The following is a 22649-nucleotide window of genomic DNA, read 5'->3' on the forward strand; positions in this document are numbered from 1 at the left end:
CTAATTAAAGTCTTAAGATGAGCCAGTGTTCAGGTTCTGGAACCTTGGAAGAAGGAGAGAACTTAATATTTGATTAAGTCACGTTACAGGTATTGAATTCTGGCTGATCAGTAGGGGTAATCAGTTCACCTAATTATTTACAAAAGGGTGGGGTACTTTAAAGGACTTGTGCCTGGCTTTGTTCCAAGTAAACTATAGACTGTAAGTCCTACCAAGTAATATAAGAAGGGGTATTTTTTGCTGTAAGCTGTTTCCTGGAAGAGAAAGCATTAAGGAATTTCTTAACCATACTGTTTTCCAGGATTCCATACTCAGATAAATGTCAATATTCTCATTACCTATTAGAAGGCCCTAAAATGAATAGAGTTCAAAAAAATGAGTACATGTTATATTTGTAAAAAGGAATATTAAAAGTGTGGATTAATAACAGTGACAGTGAATTTGCCTAGGAACTCAAAAACATATGCCTGTTTATGGCATTGAAAGTCCCTGCATCTTTATTATACCATTTTTGCAAAATTTTGACAAGAAGTAAGTACACAGCTTTAAAATTATTGTACAAAATAGGATGTGGTGCACAATGATGAATGCATTTTGTATGATAATATGACATTTTGTGAAAAATCATTTCATCCTAAAGGGGTCTTTTCTAAAAACCTTGAGAAGGGAGTTAGCCCATATTCATTTTCCTTGGGTACAGGGAAACAGATCATATTTACATAAGGAAAAGAATATGGGGGGACCAGGGGTCATACAACTGACAAAAATGATGTTTAGTTCAGCCTGTATGGTTACAACTGGGGAAAGATGGACTCAAAATAGGCGAACACCTAGTTGTAGCAATGTAATTTCATAGGTTAACACCCATAGGCTTGTGAGTATAATCAGTAGTATCATACGGGAATAAAGAGAAATTGGCTACAGGTAAAAACCAAGTGATCTTCAACATAGTGAATAGATCACAATATTTGGTGACAGATCTAACCATCAGAAAAGTTTTCCCCTTTTGCAATGGACTGAAACAAGCAGATTGGAGCACAGTCTAGGGAAAATCAGAAATGAAATCTTTGTGTGCAACTATGTAAGAAAAGTTTCCTTTGCTCAAGCACATGAAAAACTCCTGGAGTATTAGAGGGGTAGTGAGAAAACCAAACCCTGATCCCTGCCCCCTCCAGCCCAATGGCTTATTTTTTGGTTGGGAGATTTTGATAACTGATTCCATGTCCTTCCTTGTCATTAGTCTGTTAAGATTTTATTTGTGATTTAGGCTTTGTGGATCGTATATTTCTAGGTATTTTTTAGGTTCTCCAATGCGTTGGACTGTTTAGACTTTCTTATGATCTTTTGTATTTCTATGTTATCTGTTGTAATGTTTCCTCTTTCATGTGATTGAGTCTTCTTTTTTTTTCCCAGTGAAGCTCAGATTCTGTCAATTACGTTTAGCTGTTCAAAAAGCCAGTCTTGGGGCACCTGGGTGGCTCAGTGGGTTAAGGCCTCTGCCTTTGGCTCAGGTCATGATCTCAGGGTCCTGGGATCCAGCCCTGCATTGGGCTCTCTGCTCAGCAGGGAGCCTGCTTCCCCCTCTCTCTCTGCTTGCCTCTCTGCCTACTTGTGATCTCTGTCAAATAAATAAATAAAATCTTAAAAAATAATAATAATAAAGAGGACAAGCCAACAAGAAGATAAAGCAATTATAAATATTTGTGCACCCAACACCAGAGCATTTTTTTCCATAGGAGCATTTAAATACATAAAACAGTTAATTACAAAAATAAAGGAACTAATTGATAATACAATTATAGTATGGGACTTTAACACCCTGCTTACATCAGTGGACAGATAACCTAAACAGAAAGCCAACATGAAAACAGTGGCTTTGAATGACCCACTGGAACAGATGGACTTAACAGATGTATTCAGAACATTCCATCCTAAAATGGCAAATACACATTCTTTTCACATGCACACAGAACATTCTCCAGAATACGTCATATATTGGCCCATAAAACAGCCTCAACAAATTTAAGATCAAATTCATACCATGTGTATTTTCTGAACACAATGCTATGAAAAAAAGTCAACCATAAGAAAAAATGTGGGAAGATGACAAATATACAGACGTTAAACAACATGTTACTAAACAATGAATGGATCAACCAGGAAATAAAATTAAAAATTTTTTAAGTATATGGAAATAAATGAAAATGAAAACACAATGGCCCCAAATCTATGGGATACAGCAAAAGTGGTTCTAAGTGGAGAGTTTATAGAAATACAGTTTAAAATATTTTATTTATTTATTTGACAGAGAGAAACAGTGGGAGAGGGAACACAAGCAGGGGGAGTGGGAGAGGGAGAAGCAGGCCTCCCACTAATCAGGGAGTCTGATGTGGGGCTTGATCCCAGGAATCTGGGATCATGACCTGAGCCGAAGCAGATGCTTAATGACTGAGCCACCCAGGTTCCCCAGAAATACAGTTTATAGAAATACAGAAATACAGGAGTACCTCAAGAAGCAAGAAAAATCTGAAATAAACAACCTAATACTATACCTAAAGGAGCTAGAAAAAGAAAAATAAAACCTAAAACCATCAGAAGAAAGGAAATAGTAAAGATTAGGACAGAAATAAATGATGTAGAAACTAAAACAAAACAGATCAATAAGACCAGGAGCTGGTTCTTTGAAAAAAAAAAACAATAAAATTGATAAACCTCAAAAAAATTGATAAACCTCTAGCCAGACTTACCAAGAAGGGAAAGGACTCAAATAAAATGACAAATGAGAGGGAGAAATAACAACCAACACCATAGAAATACAATTGTACATGAATGTTATTAAATACTATATGCCAACAAATTGAACAACTTAGAAGAAATGGATCAATTCCTAGAACATAAACTTCCACAACTGGAGAAAGTAATAAATAAAAAGTGAACAGACTGATAACCAGAAAAGAAACTTAATCAGTAATCATAAAACTCCCAACAAATTCAAGTCCAGGCCAGATGGCTTCACAGATGAATTTTACCAGACATTTAAAGTAGAGTTAATACCTACTCTTCTCAAACTTTTCCAAAAAAAAAAAAAAAAAAAGAAAGAAAGAAAAAAGAAACAAAGAAAACTTCCAAATTCGATTTATAAGGCCAGTATTATCATGATACCAAAACCAGATAAAGACACCACTAAAAAAAGAGAACTACAGGCCAATATCCCTGGTGAACACAGATGCAAAAAAATCTGAATAAATTCTAACAAACCAAATTCAAAGAATCATACACCATGATCAAGCAGGATTTACTCCTGGATTGCAAGGGTGGTTCAAGATTTGCAAATCAATGTGATACACCACATCAATAAGGGAAAGGTAAGAACCATGATGTAAATGGGGTGTTAAAGTCCTGTACTATAATCGTGTTATCAAAAGTTCCTTTATTTTTATAATTAACTGTTTTATGTATTTAAATGCTTTTTTGTGATGTTTTGTGTTTTGAAATTGCTCTGGAGTTAGTAGTGATAGGTTTTACAAAATTGTGAATTCACAAAAAGCCACTTAGTTGTACACTGTTAAGGTATCAACTTTATGGCATGTGAATTATATATAAATAAAATGAACAAATGTCTAATATATTTACATTGAATTCAGGAAAACATTCTGACAGATTGTCTCTGGCCTCAAGACCTTGGAGATATAGGGCCCAAACTCCACTGCAGTACAAGTGATGAGGATAGCAGTTATAATGGCAGGAAAAGAAGAGATTTTACATATATATATATATATATATATATATATATATATATATATATATATTTTAAGGATATAAATCCTCATAGAAGAATACATTTTTAGAATTGGATGACTTTTTTTTTTTTTGATAGACAGAGATCACGAGTAGGCAGAGAGGCAGGCAGAGAGAGAGAGAGAGAGAGGAGGAGGAAGCAGGCTCCCCAATGAGCAGGGAGCCCAATGGGGGGCTCGATCCCAGGACCCCAGGATCATGACCCGAGCCGAAGGCAGAGGCTTTAATCCACTGAGCCACCCAGGTGCCCCGTGATTTTACATATTTTGAGGTGAAATGAGCACATTTTAAACCAAAATTCCGGTGTAACTGGAAGCACTTAGGTCTCCTGCCTTCACATTTCAAGATGTCTGTCAGTTCATCTTGCATCACTGCAGTTATTACTGAACTAAAGATATGAAGGACCCTCTTTCTGTACACTCATAAAGCACTTCCTTTGAACCTCTCATTTTTATGTTGTACAAGTTTCAAAACAACCCTTTTGTCATACAGCCTCCAATTTTTTTTTACTAAAGGGATGAAATGTAAATAAAAATATATAAATTAGTTTAAAAGGTGTCGAGGGAAAAGTGGTAAGGAAAAATTTTATAATAAAATTAAAGTGAATTTCTAAGACAGTTGAAAAAGAACCATAAACCATAAGGCTTGTTGATGTATTCTCAAATTTAGATTTTTCTAGCCTTTGAAAAATTTCTTTCTTAGTAAAATCATTAAATCATTATTTATTGTCTGATAAAACTTCTACACATCAATTTTCATGAAACTACCACAAAAATATCACAATTTATCTAAACAGTATTTCACACTTCCCATAACATATTGTATAAAGAATCCTACCTGTGCAGCAGCAAAGGTATTAGCACCAGGAAAAATGGTCTTTCCCAACCAAGGAGTGAGACACTTCAAAAGTAAACGTTCAGTGTTGAGTTATTCTAACTTAATTTTTAAAAAAGATTTTATTTATTTATTTGACAGACAAAGATCACAAGTAGACAGAGAGACAGGCAGAGAGAGGGCAGGGGGAGAAGCAGATTCCCTACTGAGCAGAGTGCCTGATGCAGGGCTCAATCCCGGAACCCTGGGACCGTGACCCAAGCTGAAGGCAGAGGCTTTAACCCACTGAGCCACCCAGGTGCCCCATCTAACTTCATTTTTAAAAATTTGATTATTAAAAACTTTTAAGTCTCCCACCCTTCCTCCCATTCTACCTCAAACCTATATAGGCTGATGAGAAAGGCTGTGAACTTTTTATTTGGCACTGGTAGAAAGTTTAGGCCACATTCAGTACCCTCTCCTCAGCTCCACCATAAGAGCCCCATTCCAACAAATCTGGACAAGAGGGTCCTTAACATATTAATCATGACTTAGATAGTAGTTTTACATCTATTATATGCCACTCATGCTGTCACTCAAATTTATATTATATTGGATTATAATTTCAGTGTTCTTGTTCTTCCAGTAAATTCTGGACATGAATGAGCATCACCTAATGAAGTCTACCCTTTTATCTTATTAAACCCTTCCAAGAGGTCTTTGTGGTGACATGAAAGGATTATAATTAAAGTATAATATCAGCAGAATTCAAACCTCAGGATGGAAATCACTGATAGTAATTTGGCCTTTTCAAGAAACCTGAAATAAACTATTTAATAAAATGAAGGTAGAGGACTTTTCCACAGGCATCCTTTTAACTTTAACAGCCATTATAGGTATTATTGATTTTTAATCAATTATCAATTATTAACTTTATTTAGAATTAAATTGAATAATCTTTCAGAAGAGCTTAAGAGACCATTTTCTCTACTATGAATTATATGTAGCCAATTGTGAGAAATGGTTAAACAACTTATCACATTCATTACAGTTTTAAGGCTTCTCTACAATATAAATTCTTTGGTAAATCTTGAGATTAGATCATTGTCTAAGGGTCTTGCCACTTTCAATACATTTGTATGTTTTCTCTCTGATGCGAATTCTCTCATGACCCCTAAAGTAAACATTTGAACATCTGATAAAAATTTAACACATTCATTACATTTATAAGATTTCTCTCCAGTAGGAGATATTATATATGTTTGATCTTTGCATAAAAGCCTGGCCATACCCATTACATTTTTATGGTTTCTTTCAAAGATGCATATTCTGGTGTCTACTTAACTGTGAGCCCTTGTTACAGGCTTTGCCAAATACATGACTTTTATATGGTTTCTGTTCAGTATGGATTCTTTGATGTTGAGTAAGTCTTGAAAACACATTAAAGGTTTTGCTACACACATTGACATTTGTGAGGTTCTCTTCACCACAAATTCTCTGGGAATCCCCAGTGCTTGATCTTTGGATAAAAGCATTTCCACAGGGGCGCCTGGGTGGCTCAGTGGGTTAAAGCCTCTGCCTTCGGCTCAGGTCATGATCTCAGGGTCCTGTGATCGAGCCCCACATTGGGCTCTCTGCTCAGTGGAGAGCCTGCTTCCTCCCTCTCTGCCTACTTGTGATCTCTGTCTGTCAAATGAATGAATAAAATCTTTAAAAAAAGCATTTCCACATATATTAGGTTTACAATGTTTCTTTTCAGTATGCATTTTCTGATGTCTAGTAAGATTTGCCTTGTCACATTCGTTACATTTGTAAGGCTTCTCCCCAGTATGGATTCTTTGATGTCAGGTAAGGCTTAAACACACATTAAAGGCTTTGCCACACTCATTACACTTATAAGCCTTCTCTCCAGTATGAATTATCTGATGTTTGACAAAGTTAGAGGACTGGTCCACATTCCTTACATTTATAAGGCTTTTCCCCACTATGAATTCTCTTATGTTGAGTAAGGCTTGAATGCTCCATAAAGGCTTTGCCACACTCATTACATTTGTAAGGTTTCTTTCCAGTATGAACTCTCTGATGAATTATAAGATTTGAATGTTGACTACAGACCTTGTCACATGTATTATATTTATATGGTTTCTCTCCAGTATGGATTCTCTCCAGTATGGATTCTCTAGTGAGTGTGAGATCCGGTTAAAGGATTTGTCAAACTGATTACATTTGTAAGGTCTCTGCCCAGAATGATTGGTGAGATTTGAGCTTCCTCTAAAAGTCTTCCCACACTGATTACATTTATAAGGTTTCTCTCCAGTATGAATTCTCCTATATCAAGTAAGGCTTGAATCCTCAGAAAAGACTTTGCCACACTCATTACATTTGTAAGGTTTCTCTCCAGTATGAATTTTCTGATGCCGTGCAAGATTTAAATTTTGCCTACAGCCCTTGCCACATATATTACACTTATATGGTTTTTCACTGGTATGGATTCTCTGATGCCTAGTCAGTTTTGCAAATTGGGAAAGGGCTTTGCTACACTCATTACATTTGTAAGCCCTCTGCCCAAAATGAATTCTCTCATGACTAGTGAGGTCTGAGCTTTCTCTAAAGGCCTTCCTACAATCATTACATTTGTAAGGCTTTTCACTAATAGGTGTTTTTTGATGTATAAGTAATGAAGGAAGTATAAAAAGTTTCCCAGACTTATTACAAATATTCATATCAATGCTAGTAGGAATTCTTTGAAGTGGTAAAGCAAAACTACTGTTGATCAAATCCTCGACTTGATTACATTCATAAATTTTCTCTTCAGTTTGAAACTTCTGGAAGTCATCCAGATGTGACTGAAATTTTATTAATCCAATCCCATTTTCAAAACATTTTATATACTTATTTCCTGCACAGGTTATGTTATTTTTTAGTTTTAACAAATACTTTTATATGATTTTTCATGCTTGTAATATTGATAAGTTCTTTTTCTTACAGAAACACTCTGCTTTAGAGGGAAATAATTCCAGGGTTTGGTGTAGTGCTAATCTCTTCTACCACTGAAATTTTGGTTATGGGCTGTGGTTACTTCTTTGTAATTTGTTCCATCATATGTATACGGACTTTCAAACGCATGCATATTTTTCAGAACTTCTCTGAAACCCAAATCCTTGATGTCATTTCTTTTGTGTCTTTCCAACATCAATGTCTGGAATAATTCCTCTTTGTTAATACCCTCTTTTGGTGATAATTCCTTAATCATACTTCTAATAGCGATATCTGAAAGATATAAAGAACCATAGATTCCCTATTAATAGAGTTATAAAGTGAATATTTTACCTTGAAAACATAATATTAGGCCAAAAGTAATGCTGATATAGTTATAAAACTTCTCAACCACAGTACACAAATATTTAGGAATAAAGGGAATTGGATTCCTCAATAAACAAAGGGTGTTTATTTACACATCTGTGTTTACACACAGATAAAATTATTTTCAGGAAAGCCCAGTTCTAACACCCTATGAGCAAACCACTCAGAGTATTTACATAAGCCCTAAACAAAGTGATATCTTTCTGTTGCCACCCCAAAGAATTCACCAATTGGCATGGACATTAGGGTGTTTCATATTTGAAGGAAAGCAATATTATATTAATGCGTATACACATACCTAATTATATAGGTACAATAAAGCAGAGGACTATAGATAAAAATGGTAAATACTATCTTAACAACCTATCTAACAAAAAATGGCAATTCACAATTACAAAATAAAAATAGCACTGAGAAAATGAGAAGAACTTGATAAAACACCATTGTAAGAATAACAAAATACTGTTCTGAAGTTCTATAATAAAACCCTCTATATTCATGCAGAATAGGCATTTCACAACATTAACCATTGGTGCATGACAGTCATAATACACAAAAGATATTTAAAAACAATTATCTATAAATCATAATAAAATGAATAAACATTTTAGAAATCCACAGTAAATCCAGAAGATAAATAAGAAGCCAAAACAATTAAAAACCATTATAATCTGTGGCATTCTAAAGACTTCTTTCTTCAAAACAAAGTACAGAGCTCCTACTCCAGAAGGAATACATAATATGAACATTGAAACCTATGTTAAGAACCACTGACTTGGGGCGCCTGGGTGGCTCAGTGTGTTAAAAGCCTCTGCCTTTAGCTTGGGTCATGATCCCAGAGTCATGGGATCAAGCCCCACACCAGGCTCTCTGCTCGGCAGGGAGCCTCTCCCCCCATCTCTGCCTGCCTCTCTGCCTATTCATCATCTCTGTCAAATAAATAAATAAAATCTTAAAAAAAATAACCACTGACTTTTTAAATATCTGGTGCAGGTAAATACATAATATTTTAAGATGAAGAATTTGGGAAGGCAATCAGAATTCAGAATTATGATTTCATACCTGCAGTTAACTACCAATCAACAGAGCTATTTCCAAACTGTGAAGCAGCCTTTAATAATGTGATTCTGTAGTCACAGAATACATGTACTGCAAAGTATGTGCTTTGAAATTTTACTAAGGCAGAAAACACTAAGATGAAACAAATCACAAAATGAATATAAATACAATATACTGTGGGCAAAGGCCAATTACATATTAAACACAGGAGGAGGTCAAGAAATATTAGGAAAGAAAGGTAAATTTCCAGTCCTTGCTGTATGTTATACAACATTCAAAATCTTTCTTTCTAACAGCATGAACATATTTAAAATATTTTCGAGATATGTTATCATAGTATTTCAGATTAAAACAACAGGACTGGGGATGCCTGGGTGGCCCAGTTAGTTAAGCTGCTGCCTTCAGCTCAGGTCATGATCCCAGCATCCTGGGATTGAGTCCTGCATCAGGCTCCTTGCCCCACAGGGAGCCTGCTTCTCTCTCTGCCTCTGCCTGCCACTCTGCCTGCTTCTGTGCTCTCTCTTTCTCTCTCTCTCTCTCTCTCACACACACACACACAAATAAATAAATAAATAAAACTATTATTTATAAAAATTTATAAATAAAAATAAAATAATTAAAAAAAAAAAACAGGCCCATCATGTTTATGTATCCAACACTAATTCACACAGGGAAAAAAATGTGAAAGCTAAAATCTGAATCTAGGCCTGCAGGCTCAGACCACATGTCCTTGAGCACTAAACAGTTTATTACTGCCCACTCAGGAAGTGAGCACAAGGCCATAGCAAACCCCACCAGTATACAGGGAAATGCTTCAAGAAAGGCACAGGAATTGAGTTGTATTACTAATACTGTTACTGACTCATCCCACCTGGATAAGAGCATCTCAATCATCACTTCCTGAATGTGTTGATTCAAACAGTGACCAGGCATGTTGCTATGCTGAACTAGCTGTCCTCTGGGAGAGTAGGGATCTTTATACAATGTGGAATGGGTAAGGACAGGGAACGCTGAGGAGACTTGGGTGTCCAGGGGCTCAAAATCAATCTGCTAAGGAAAAAATAGTGTTCCTCATCCAGATCCATGAATCAATGAACAGGGGAGATCAATGAACGGGGGAGAATGGAAGAGATGAAGAAGGCAATTAGCATGATACAGTGGAAGGAATACAGGTTTAGCTCTATTCTAATATTTGCCCTGAAATTTCTCAAAAGGAATATCCATTGCTTTCTATTTATAAGCATTTACTCAAGAGAGCCCTACATATAGACATGTACAAAAATGTTCTTAGAAGGCATCAAAAGCAAAATTCTGGACATTGGCATCAAGGGCAGAATGGATGAACTCACTCTACACAGGCAGATGCCATAAAAGTGTGTCAGAATTCAACAATGGAGAGTGACATGTGTGCAAGATGGTGAGTCCCGTGGTGGGGACGACAGAGTTAGCAGGTTTTGTCAAGGTCTGAACTTTGGGGGAGATGTGGATAGATTAGCTAAAAGGAACATACCAACCAAATTATTACTTACTTAATATGTTTTATAAATAGAAATTTACCAATTTGGCATGCTAACCTTTTTGAGACTGAGTTTCCTTGTTATATAAAAACCATAGTGCTTCTTTGGGTGCCCGGGGGGCACAGCTGGTTAAGCATCCCACTCTTGGTTTTGGCTCTGGTCATGATCACAGGGTCCTGGGACTGAGCCCCATGTTGGACTCCATGCTCAGTGCAGAGACTTCTTGAGATTCTCCCTCTTCCTCCGCCCCTCCTGCTCATGCTCTCTCATCCTCTTTCTCTTTCTCTTTCAAATAAATAAATCTTTCTTAAAAAGATTTTATTTATTTGACAGACAGAGATCACAAGTATGCAGAGAGGCAGGCAGAGGGATAGAGGGAAGCAGGCTTTCCACTGAGCAGAGAGCCCAATGTGGGGCTCGATCCCAGGACCCTGGGATCATGACCTGAGCTGAAGGCAGAGGCTTTAACCCACTGAGCCACCCAGGCGCCCCAGAATAAAACATTTTGTACCAAAATATGAAAATAAGTAAAATTCAAATAAAATCCAAGAAATTATATTTAGAAAACTTAAAATATACTACAGAAAAAGCAAGGTATCCTATATAAAAATTATGGCAAATCAATTTAATGATTTCTGGCATGAATATAGTAATTCAATAAAAAAAATTTTTCTCAAGATGTCCAATTTTACAAATCCAACCAACTTGAGAAGAAGGTATTTTAGTAATAGGTAAGTCAGGTGAAATAGAAATAAAGGGACTAAGACAATTTTTTCATAAAGTTCAGGAATTTGAGTAGGTTTGGGGGAAACTGCTGTTGACCCATAACCCTCAGCACTCAAGAAGCAAATCTTGAGATTATATATATATATATATATATATATTTAAATTAACATACAATGTAATGTAGTATATATTTTAAAATATATGTCCTCCTTGGGATAAGTTTGTACATCTATGATTGCTGGCTCAAAGGGAATGATCATTAGCTATTTGATCAACACTGCCACACTGTCTTTGAGAGACTCTGTGACACTCTAAAGGAACAGAAAGAGAACTACAATCACTCATCAGTCAGACTTCCCTGATACTTCCTATCTCAGCCTCCCTAGGACTTGCTGACCACCCCATTCAGTGGCTTAACTGGGCACTTCTGTAAGTGGCAGGACAGCACTGTAATACAGTAATCAAAATGTTCTTCTTCAAAAATGTTGTTACCCAATAAAACCCCTCTGTGGATAAGTCCACCAGAAGTTGTCCATCATCTAAAAGTGGGTTATCAGAGAAGAAAAAGAGGATTATTCCAGAACCTAGGAAAACATGTTTCACAAGCCAAACTGCACAGACTTAAGAAAATACAAAATCTAGACAAGCCAAGTATTGTCTGCATTACTAGCCCAGGCAGAGTGCAGGAGGAGAATAAGGCAAGATAAGAGATGTAGACCAAGGGAGTTCGATTTTGCAGAGTCTTTGAGAAGACAAGAGATGCTCCCCATGTAGGACTGGGTTTCAAAGAGAATTTCTGTCTACTGTCTGCATAGTACTGCTGACAAATCATCTCAGAACCCACCATATTGCCTGGTTATACTCTTGATGTGTGGCAAGAGCAGGCCTGACAAAATGACCAGGAAGCCCTGAGACAGTCCCATGCAGCCTTGGGGCCCCAAGTGCCATGGAGGAACAGCCAATGTTTTCTTATCTCCAAAACATAGGAACAGAGGATGAGACCTGGACAGGTCCTGGAGTCAGATCTATGGAGGAACTGACAGATCAGATGGAATCAGCTGGCATCAAGTATGGAGGGAGAGACCAGAGAAAAAGAGGACCCCTATGAAACAGCCCTTCTCATCCCTCTCAAAGCCAAGGGACCAAAAAGGTCACAGCAGCCAGGTAAGAGTGTCACAGGTCATGATAAAGACTGACATAGTCTCTGTATCAGCTGGAATGTCATGTCTGCAGAACAGAGAAATGGGGGAGAGTTCCTTTGAGGGCTCACAAGTACTTTTCTTTTCTCACAGACCTCTCCTCTTTGAGGAAAGTTTCCCAAACAATATTTAATGAAGCAGTTGCATCTCTGGCCACCTCAGCTGCTACCAGTATTCGCATCTTCGGTATAGTCCCACCCACTTGGTTTTTTCACTATTTTCAGCTCGCCCTCCACAGCCCTTCGCTCTGTCCCTTGCTCCAAAATAGAGATACTATTTGGGTCAGAGAGTTCTGCTTATAAGAAAGGAGAACTATGTGCTGGGGCTTTTCTAGAACATAATCCCAGCCCCTTGTTCAGCTGAGGACAGAAGATGTTACAGATGGGTCTACACTGATTTTGTTCACTGACTGGCTTAGGAAATATTTTACCTTTATAGACATCTAGCTCTCTTCTGAGAATTACTGACTCAAACACACAGGAGTAAAACCAGGGAATCCAATATTTTAAAATTTTGCTACAAGGTTTTATGATTACTCAAGTGGTAAAAGCAACACTGATCTAGTGAGGAGTGGGCAGATCATCTGAAGAAAGGAGGAGATGAACGTCCAGGTGCCTTCTCATGAAGCTTTCAATTCAGAGTCGATATAGCATCAGTCCCAGGCTAGCAGGGCAGGGGCCCCACAAGAAAGTCACTAGGGCAGATCTCAACATCTAGAGGGACATTATCCTCACCGAGGAGATCAGATTCCTATAGTTCTCCAACATCACATCCTTGTACAAGGCCCTCTGAGCAGGGTCCAGGCACTCCCACTCCTCCAGAGAGAATTCTATGACCACATCCCTGAAGGTCAACAGCACCTGTAATGAAAACACATTACACTAAGAGACCATGGGGAGAGTTCTTATCTTCACACAAATTATAGGAGAGAAGTATAAAGACTGATTTGGCTGTAGTGACAACTCAGTGTAAGATAATTTTGTGTTATTGTACTTCTCAACCAGAGGACATAAAGCCACAAAATCATTGTGCACTCCACAATTTTGTGAACAGCAAAATATACAAATAAAATGTATCACAAGATGGACTACATAGAAGGGCTAGATAGCACATTTGACACACCAGTTGTTTCTTTGAGGAGCTACACTATGAGTAGTGTCTTTTAAAAATTACTTTTATTAACATATAATGTATTATTTGCCCCAGGGGTACAGGTCTGTGAATCATCATGCTTACACACTTCACAGCACTCACCATAGCACACACTCTCCCCAATGTCCATCACCCAACCACCCTATCCCTAACCCCCAGCAACCCTCAGTTTGTTTTGTGAGATTAAGAGACTCTTATGGTTTGTCTCCCTCCTGATCCCATCTTGTTTCATTTTTTCCTTCCCTACCCCCCAAACTTCCCACTCTGCCTCTCAACTTCCAGATATCAGGGAGATCATATGATAATTGTCTTTCTCTGATTGATTTATTTCACTAAGCCTAATACCCTCTAGTTCCATCCATGTTGTTGCAAATGGCAAGATTCCATTTCTTTTGATGGCTGCATAGTATTCCATTGTATATATATACCACATCTTCTTTATCCATTCATCTGTTGATGGACATCTACTCTCTTTCCATAGTTTGGCTATTGTGGACCTTGCTGCTATAAACATTCGGGTGCACGTGCCCCTTTGGATCACTATATTTGTATCTTTAGGGTAAATACCCAGTAGTGCAATTGCTGGGTCATAGGGTAGATCTATTTTCAACTTTTTGAGGAACCTCCATACTGTTTTCCAGAATGGCTACACCAGTTTGCATTCCTACCAACAGTGTAGGAGGTTTCCCCTTCTTCCGCATCCGATGAGTAGTGTCTTTAAAGATTACAAAGTTCACAGTGCCTTTTAAGAAAGTTTAAAATGCAAGAACGTGATGATGGTGATTATAATGGCAGAAACAAAAGTTTTTTAAACACTTATGATGTACTAAACATTACTCAAATGGGTATTATTTTGTGTAATAACATTAGGGAAATATCTGTGTCCACTTTATAGAAAAAGCAACTGTCACAGAAACTCTAAGAAACTAGCCTTGGGTCAGATAACTAAGAAATGGCAAAGCTGGTGAAATGCCAACTGAATATTACCCCCACCTTAAAAGACCACCAGAGACGTGAGTCAAAGCCAAGCAGCAAGGGTCGTTTATTGCAGGTTCGAACCTGGACCTCTGCGCCGCTCGTTGCCAATAACGCCGAGAGGTCCAGAGCTGGGTTGGTGCAGGGTTTTTATAGACAGATACAAACAAGTTTCAGGTGGGGCTGAGCTGATTGATTGACAGTTTGAACAGGCATACTTGGCGTCAGTGGATTGGGTCAGGGGACCCGCCCGCGAAAGCAGACAAAGCAATCTTACAGAAGCAGAACTGGCCGGTTAGCCCACGCATGCGAAAAAAAGCACTATCAGGATATTGAAGGCCTGGTTACTATCAAGCCAAGGCCACTTTCCCTCTAATGAGGCACTAACATAAAGACAATTGGGAGTCTCCTGGTGGAATGTTACATTCCTGCTATCAAACATCCTTGTTAGTGAGATTTAGGTTTAGAAGAAATGTAACTTTACTTTTCTTTCTACCTCCGCCTCCTTCGTTTTTTCATGGAGGGGAGGGTGACATTAGGGCTATTGATAAGGTAACTTCTTTGTTGTGAATCTCAAGGACATTTGCAAACCTGCCTTGCAGGACTGTGATCTCTGCAAGTTAACTATTTATCATTTTATGGCAGTCAGGGGTGCCTGAGGAACGCTACACATATGGAGGGGAGCGGGCGAAGGGGGGGGGTGCAAGGTGCCAGCTTTTGCTTTGTCCTCAGCCAGCCTCCTGCTCCTTCACTGGCACCTGAACCAGGTGTTAGGAATTTAGACTTGAACCTGAGAATCACACAGGTAAGTAACAGATAGTGTTGAAAGTACATTGATAGTGGGTTTCCTAAGTGAGAAAAGATAAAACAAGTTCCAAGTTAAAAACACAGACCTGCAGAAAATGTCATTTTATATGTACACACATAGTATGTTACTATTGTTACCACTATTTTTTTTCAAGATTTTATTTATTTATTTGACAGACAGAGATCACAAGTAGGTAGAGAGGCAGGCAGAGAGAGAGGAGGAAGCAGGCCCCCTGCAGCGCAGAGAGCCTGATCCGGGGCTCGATCCCAGAATCCTGGGATCATGACCCAAGCCTAAGGCAGAGGCTTTAACCCACTGAACCACCCAGACACCCCAGTAAATGCATTCTTAAAAGACACACAATCTTCCAGAGAACAGGCAATAGTGATTACAGAGTTGGTGAGTGATGATGGAGGGCATGACAGGGAAGGAGATGTTTACTTCTTTGTCCAAAATCTGCAACACTGCTTGGGGTTTTACCTCAAAACAAGGATATATGGCATGTGATGTTTAAAACAAAAGAAATGTAACATTTTAGTAACAATTGGTTATAACAAAGACTAAGTTTTTGCTCCAATGTAATGACTGAAACATTTTTAGCTAAAACACCGGCTACACAAAAGTTCCTTAATGAGCAAGGGTCTTCATGTGATGGATATGCTTTGAGTGATGTTAAAGAACTTAACTGTTAAAACAAATTATACAATAAAACATCCTTTATCATTGATAAGTTTCAGAACTTTCAACTCTAACCCAAATTATTAATATTTTAGAACTAGAAACATGCTGATTCACTTGTTTAGCATCAAATGCTTTGTAAAATCAGGGACAACAGGTTTTACCCTTCTCAGTCTTATTTTCCAGCTCTTCCTGCATATTAATATGGCACATAAATGTGTAGGTCATTTTTTTCTTTTTCAAATTTGTACTTAAGTTCTAGTTAGTTTACGTGCAGTGTAATTTTTTTTCCAGGAGCAGAGTTTAACCATTCATCACTTACATGTAACACCCCAAGCGCAACAGGACAAGTGCTCTCCTTAAAGCCCATCTCCCCATCACCTACCTACCTCTCTCCATCACCCCTATGTTTGTTCTCTACCGTTAAGAGTCTCTTATGGTTTGCTTCCCTCTTTTTCCTCCTTCCCCTATGTTCATCTGTTTTGTTTCTTAAATTGCAAATATCCAGGAAATCATATATTTGTCTTTCTCTGCCTGACTTATTTTGCTGAAGGACCTCTTTTTTTAAGATTGTATTTATTTATTCGACACAGAGAGAGCGAGAGAGAGCACAAGCAGAAGGAGCAGCAGAGGGAAGGGGAGAACCAGCTCCCCTATCCCCACAGCAAAGAACCCCATTCCAGACTCTATCCCAGGATCTTGGGATCATGACCTGAGCGGAAGGCAGAGGCTTAACTGACTGAGCCACCCTGGGGCCCCTTAATGCAATGCTTCTTGATGCTACTCTACATGGAACTGACAGTGCATTCATACGCAACTCCTAAAACAGTCCCCTTTGCCAACGCACTGACACCAAAGCCCCACTCCCAGTTTCTGATTCACACCTGAGTATGAAACCCTCCCCCTGATGATCCCCCAACAGGGTCTCTTCATAGGTTCCTGTCTCTAGGTCCTGATGAGATGGAATGTAAGTGGAGATGGGGGGTAAGGAGGCAAGGCTGGGGTGAGTTCGAGCAAACGTTAGGCAGGTCCCTTGAGAATACATTACCAAATCTAGAAAAACCAGCATTTTAGGAAAGACAGAAGAAACAATCAAGAATGTGAATTTTACCTGGGCATGAGTCATTCCTGCCTCCTCTTCCTTTCCTCTTCCTCTGGACTTGTTTCTCAGATAAGATCAGTCTTGACAAGTGGACCCTGAGTGAACACAGGCTTCTTAATGCCTCTAACGCACACACCCCCTTCCTGTGACAACCACGCACACGGGGAGGACCTCAACAAGTAAGACAGTCCTCGGCCGCCCGCTGCCCAGGAGGGGCTCGTGAACACAGAGACAAGCCAGTGAGGCGGTTTCTCCCCTTTTCTTCCCACCTCACTGCTCCTCTGTGAAGCCCACGTGTTCTGCGGCTGCCGCAGCCCGAGCCGCGGCACAGAATAGAACCCCACCTTCCCGCATCCGGGACGGGGGCAGGGCAGGACAGTGGAGCGCCCGAAGTGGCGTCTCCACGAATCCAGGGGCTGAAAGCGGACACGGACGCCGCGCCCCGAAGCTACCGGGCCTGGAGCGCCTCACGACGACGCTGGGACTCATGTTGGCCTGAACATGAGTTCAGGCAAGAACATCAGTTGTAACCTCCAGAGAACCTGGGTATGGAAGACTGGAGGCTGTGAGGCCGCAAACCACTGGTGTGAGACTGAACATCCGAAATCCACTCACCCGAGCGTTTCTGTCACTCAGCCCATTCACTTCCGCGTCTGCAGGCAACTACGCATGTGCAGACAAGAGAGGCGTTGACAGGGGCAGGACTTGGGCAGGGCCTGGACTTGGGCAGGGCGGGGGGCCTCAGGGAAGACGGCAATTCTGTGTGTAGCAACTCTGTAGTTTTGTCACCAACTATTCCAGAACAATATGCCCGATCCTTTTGCTTTGTGATGTTTTTGCTGTCCTATTTTTGTCCATGCTTTTGCCAAACACATAAATAAGAATTATGATGTTTACCACCAGCATTTGCAACTTCTAGCATAGGGTGACCAAAAAGCCAATGAACTTGGAAGTTTTTGTTTTAAGCTCTGTCTGCTCTGAGTTCCTGAGGCCGATCGTGATGGTCTGGAAGATACCCAAAAGGCAGTGGTGCCGATGGACACCCTTCTGGCAACTGTAAACACACTGAGCAAGTTTACCTCCAAAATAACGGGTGTGTGTGTGTGCTTTAATCCGAAACCTCCACTGTATGGGGGATTCCTTTAGAAAGAATAAACAAGGAATTGACTAAGTCAGGTGCTTGAGAATCAGATCTATAGACCTTAACATGCATCCACCGAAGGATATATGTAGTGGTAAAAAAGTGGAAAAGAATTAAGAAATTCCCCAGGAATCCAACCACAATCTGTGATGAGACGATCACCCCTGTTGCCAAATTCTTAGTAGCCATTCTGTCATTTCCCACTAAATAATTTTTATATTCAGAGTCCTTTCTTGAGACTGGAAGTTTAGGTTATTATTATCATGGCAACTGAAATCCTATATTCTCCACTTAGAATTTTTTCCCACACATATAAATTTACCAAGATTTATCTCCTGTTCTCATGAGATTTTTCTAGGTTTATACATTCTATCCAAGGAGAACTCCTTTCCCACATGTGAGCACTCAATCACCTGGATTCTTGATAAGCCCCCTTCCCTTACAGACTATTACTCAAACTGAAATAGAAAATACTCACCTGATTTTTCCTTCTGTTATGGCCACGTCTGCCAAGATCACTCACTGGAGATACTCAGCTTAACTGTGAGGGGAGAGCTAGCAGTCAGTTAAATTTAAGATACATGCAACAGCTGGAATGCTGTAGCAGGATGGAAGTTACTTGCTTCTGGAGGGAAGCCCTAGGGGAGGAGATACAGAAGGACAAAATATCATTAACACCCCTCTCTCCTCATACGTCCTGGGGCTAAGGTATTCCTTAAAAAAAAAAAAAAAAAAGTACCAGTTTTTTGCGTTTCCTTTGCCTGCAAAGAATCAATGTGCCCCATTACAAGATCTACAGTTTCACTTTTTTCCCAGTCATCACTTATTTCTACCCAAACATTTCATCCCAGAGATTCAGGTATAAAGGAGACAAACTCTTCTCTATAAATGTAACCAGATTTACATTTGTGTCTCATAACCCTATTTGGGCTGGGCTATCACTTGGAGATACAAACAGTGCTGGCCTGGGGTGGCCACTAAGGAAGGAAAGCCACATTCTGCCAAGGAATGGTCGATATGGAATTCAGTTGGAACATAGTTCCATATAATCTCCACTACTCCTCTCATCCTTTTCCTGGAAGCATCTGAGAGAAATTATAATCCCTTTTTTATTTATTTGTCAGAGAAAGTAAGCACAGGCAGACAGAGAGGCAGGGAGAGGCAGAGGGAGAAGCAAGCTCCCTGCTGAGCAAGGAGCCTGATGTGGGACTCGTTCCCAGGACCCTGGGACCATGACCCGAGCCGAAGGCAGCCGCTTAACCAACTGAGCCACCTAGGCGTCCCATGATAATCCCTTTTTGAAGGACAGTCACATCCAATCACCAAATTGCCTTACCATGTTGGGCCAGGAGGAAGTAAAGGAAGTAAATAGTTTTTGTGACAAAAGGCATAACATAGGTCAAGTTGTAAATGGACTGGAAAGTCTAAAAGGTGATGCAGATTCATTTTAAAGGCCAGAATGGTGTGGCCAGAGTCAACCTATATGAATGTGTCATCAGTGGTGAAGCATGACCAATAAACTGGAGAGGCAGGTCAAAGGTGCAATGGAATTATTCTGCGAGGAGTGAGCATGAGCCTCCCAAACCATGAGACAAACACATCATCTTTCTCCTGCAGCCACAACCCTGGCATATACTGATAGCCTCTACATCAACACAGAACCAGACTTGATCAGCACCTTGACAGTGGTCAGTACCCTCAGAGAAAAAGTCCTTACCATGTTATTACCAGACAACAGACCAATAGCTGAGGTTTATTTCTATTTTGCAGCCACAAAGAAGGTGTCCTTAATCAAACTGCCTGTAGTGCCCAACATGGAAAACTAAATCACTAGAACATGGGCAACAACCCAAAACACTGAGTTCTGAGCTCTGAGTGGAATGATTATACTGCTTTCATGTTTGCATGGCTGGCTCTGAAGCCAAACAGCCACAACAACCCAGTGGACACCATTAGGTGTCAGCTCCTGTGACCCATCAGTGAACCAGGACAGACATTTAGAAGACACTTGGTGAATCAGAGACCCTAGAGCCAGCAAGATTTGTTTCAGGCACAGGAAGGGGACATAAAATGTCCACCGAACACAGGTCCTGACTTTGCTTGTATAGCTGAGAATTTGCTTGGGAGAGTTGGGAGAGTTGGATTTCCTTGTAAATGTATTATATCCAAATAAACCAATAAATGTAAGTAAACTTTTTCTGAGTTCTGTGAGCTGTTCTAGCAAATTAATTGAATTCAAGAAAGAGGGTCATCAGAACCTCCTATCTTTAGCTCATCAGTAAGAAGCACAGGTTGATAATGTGGGCTTACTACAGGCATCTGAAGGGAGAGATGAAGGCAGTCTTATGGGACTGATGCCTTAACCTATAGAATTTGATGCTGTTTCTAGGCAGTAGAATTGCTGAGTTGTAGGACACACTGCTCGTGTCTTGTTGGTGTGGGGGACCTTCCCCACCACCATGATGGAATTTGGTGCTCAGACTCCTTTTTAAGGATCCATACCTAAATAGTATATATTTCCATGTGTCTGACTTCTTTCACTCAACATTAGATTCATGGGAACCATCCCATGTTGTTGAATACAAATGAATTTCATTTGTTTTTATTACTGTAGAAGTATCCCATTCTATGTGTAAATTACAGTTGTAAGCCATACCTACTAAGTTCACCTACCCCAAAATGAAAATACTGGGCTGGTCTCTGTGGGTCAGCTTTCAGTTTTAATCAGAGCTCTGTAGCAACTGAATAGCCTCTTTTAGAATCCACATCACTGTTAGTTTTGCCAGGGGAGTTTTGAGTTTAAGACCCCAAGGGGGGCCTTCAGGTGGAGGCTTTCTCCCTTTGCCAGAGGCTCCAAATGACAAAATCACCAAGTTTTCTTTAATCACTGGAAGAATCAAGTGTTGTAAGTCTGCTCACATAGTTCCAACAAACCTTAATTGGAAAACAGGACTCTAATTATTTTCAGGTTTTATCAGCCATCTCTAGTGTCAGAAATGTAATATGGACAACTCAGTGCTACTGACACTTAGACTTTTTACTTGCCAACAAACAGACCATCTATAGAGTGAACATTTGGATACCAGAGGGTAGAGACACTCATGCTAGATTCCGACCTGCCCACAGGGTGGCAAATGGCAGTGGAGTGTGACTCCTGAACACTTTGGAACTGAATCCGAGCCCCTCTGCCCAATGCACAGCAAAACCTCTCACTGAGACATCAGGGGTGTAAGGAAAGGTTCATTCAAGAGGCAGCCAACTGGGGCACCTGGGTGGCTCAGTGGGTTAAGCCTCTGCCTTCGGCTCAGGTCAAGGTCTCAGGGTCCTGGGATTGAGCCCAGAATCGGGCTCTCTGCTCAGCCAGAAGACATCTTCCCCCTTTCTCTCTTCCTGTCTCTCTGCCCACTTGTGATCTCTCTCTCTCTCTGTTAAATAAATAAATAAAATCTTAAAACAAACAAACAAACAAACAAAAAGAGGCAGCCAGACAAGGAAACAGGAGGGCAAGCCTCAAATCCACCTCCCCAAAGTGGATAAGAACAGTTTTATTTTGTTTTCTTTTAATAATCATAGGGGTTAAGATTATATACATATTAATGAAAAGGGCAGGGAAACATAAGACTGTTCATGAGGAAAGATGGAGCATAAATGTTGAACAAATATATATGTGACACACATCCCATGTTCACTTTGAGGTGGAGACTTAACATTAGAAGGAGGCAAAATTCAGCCCCTGATGTCAGGAGGTTATCTTAGGACAAGAAGAGGGACTATGGAAAAGCTCTGAGAGCCGGTATAAACTGGATGGGGTCATGGTCTCATTACCCAAGGTAAGGAATGCAGAGTCTTGCTTGCTCATGGCCTGGAACAGAACTCCTGGCTTCTGCAGAGACAGCTAGTGGGATTGTTGGTGGGGTTTGAAAAGATGCAGTGGTTGAATAGGGGAAGACAGTTCCCTGAAAAAGATTTAAATTTTCTTCTAGTTTCAACCTCATTAACCCTATGGGGCATGATTTCAACTTTTCTACCTGCACCTCAGCAGATGGGAATAATCCCCTCTGACACTATGGGTCAGGGAAGTATAAGAACATCAATCCCTACTACATCAATCCCTACTATAGATTCCGATGTAGAAAGAGCAACAGGGTATGGAATTAGCACCTGCATCATCACTGTAGCTTTATTCTCTCACTATGTACTCTGCCCAAACCTTATCAGTTGGTTTGGGTCCCTTTTTCCGCCTCCCCCACCCCATGTGAACACAGATGAGAATGTTTAACATCTGTATGCGTCAGAGGCTGCAGTAAGATTGTGTTAT

At 39.8% G+C, this 22649-nt stretch overlaps 1 protein-coding gene and 1 pseudogene across 1 annotated transcript; both read right to left on the reverse strand.

The window, feature by feature from the left end:
* Positions 1 to 6351: 6351 nt before the first annotated feature.
* Positions 6352 to 7334, reverse strand: LOC123391264 (annotated as a pseudogene).
* An 8-nt stretch (positions 7335 to 7342) lies between these two features.
* On the reverse strand, positions 7343 to 17846 carry LOC101670240 (zinc finger protein 679-like). Its single transcript, XM_045077458.1, has 4 exons — positions 17806 to 17846; positions 17200 to 17285; positions 13210 to 13335; positions 7343 to 7881 (listed from the first exon to the last, which is right to left on the reverse strand). Exons 2-4 carry the CDS (start codon positions 17212 to 17214, stop codon positions 7861 to 7863), a joined length of 162 nt encoding a protein of 53 aa, XP_044933393.1. The 5' UTR covers positions 17215 to 17285; positions 17806 to 17846; the 3' UTR covers positions 7343 to 7860.
* Positions 17847 to 22649: the final 4803 nt, after the last annotated feature.

Source organism: Mustela putorius, unplaced genomic scaffold, assembly GCF_011764305.1.
Source record: "Mustela putorius furo isolate JIRA1106 unplaced genomic scaffold, ASM1176430v1.1 tig00000196_pilon_pilon_pilon, whole genome shotgun sequence".
Lineage (NCBI taxonomy): Eukaryota > Metazoa > Chordata > Mammalia > Carnivora > Mustelidae > Mustela > Mustela putorius.

What these genes read in the sequence shown, in the direction of transcription:
- LOC101670240 (XM_045077458.1), bottom strand. An exon ending in ATAGGAATCTGATCTCCTCG is followed by an intron (nt 7,882 to 13,209) that starts GTGAGGATAATG and finishes TATATCTTTCAG; the next exon opens with ATATCGCTATTAGAAGTATG.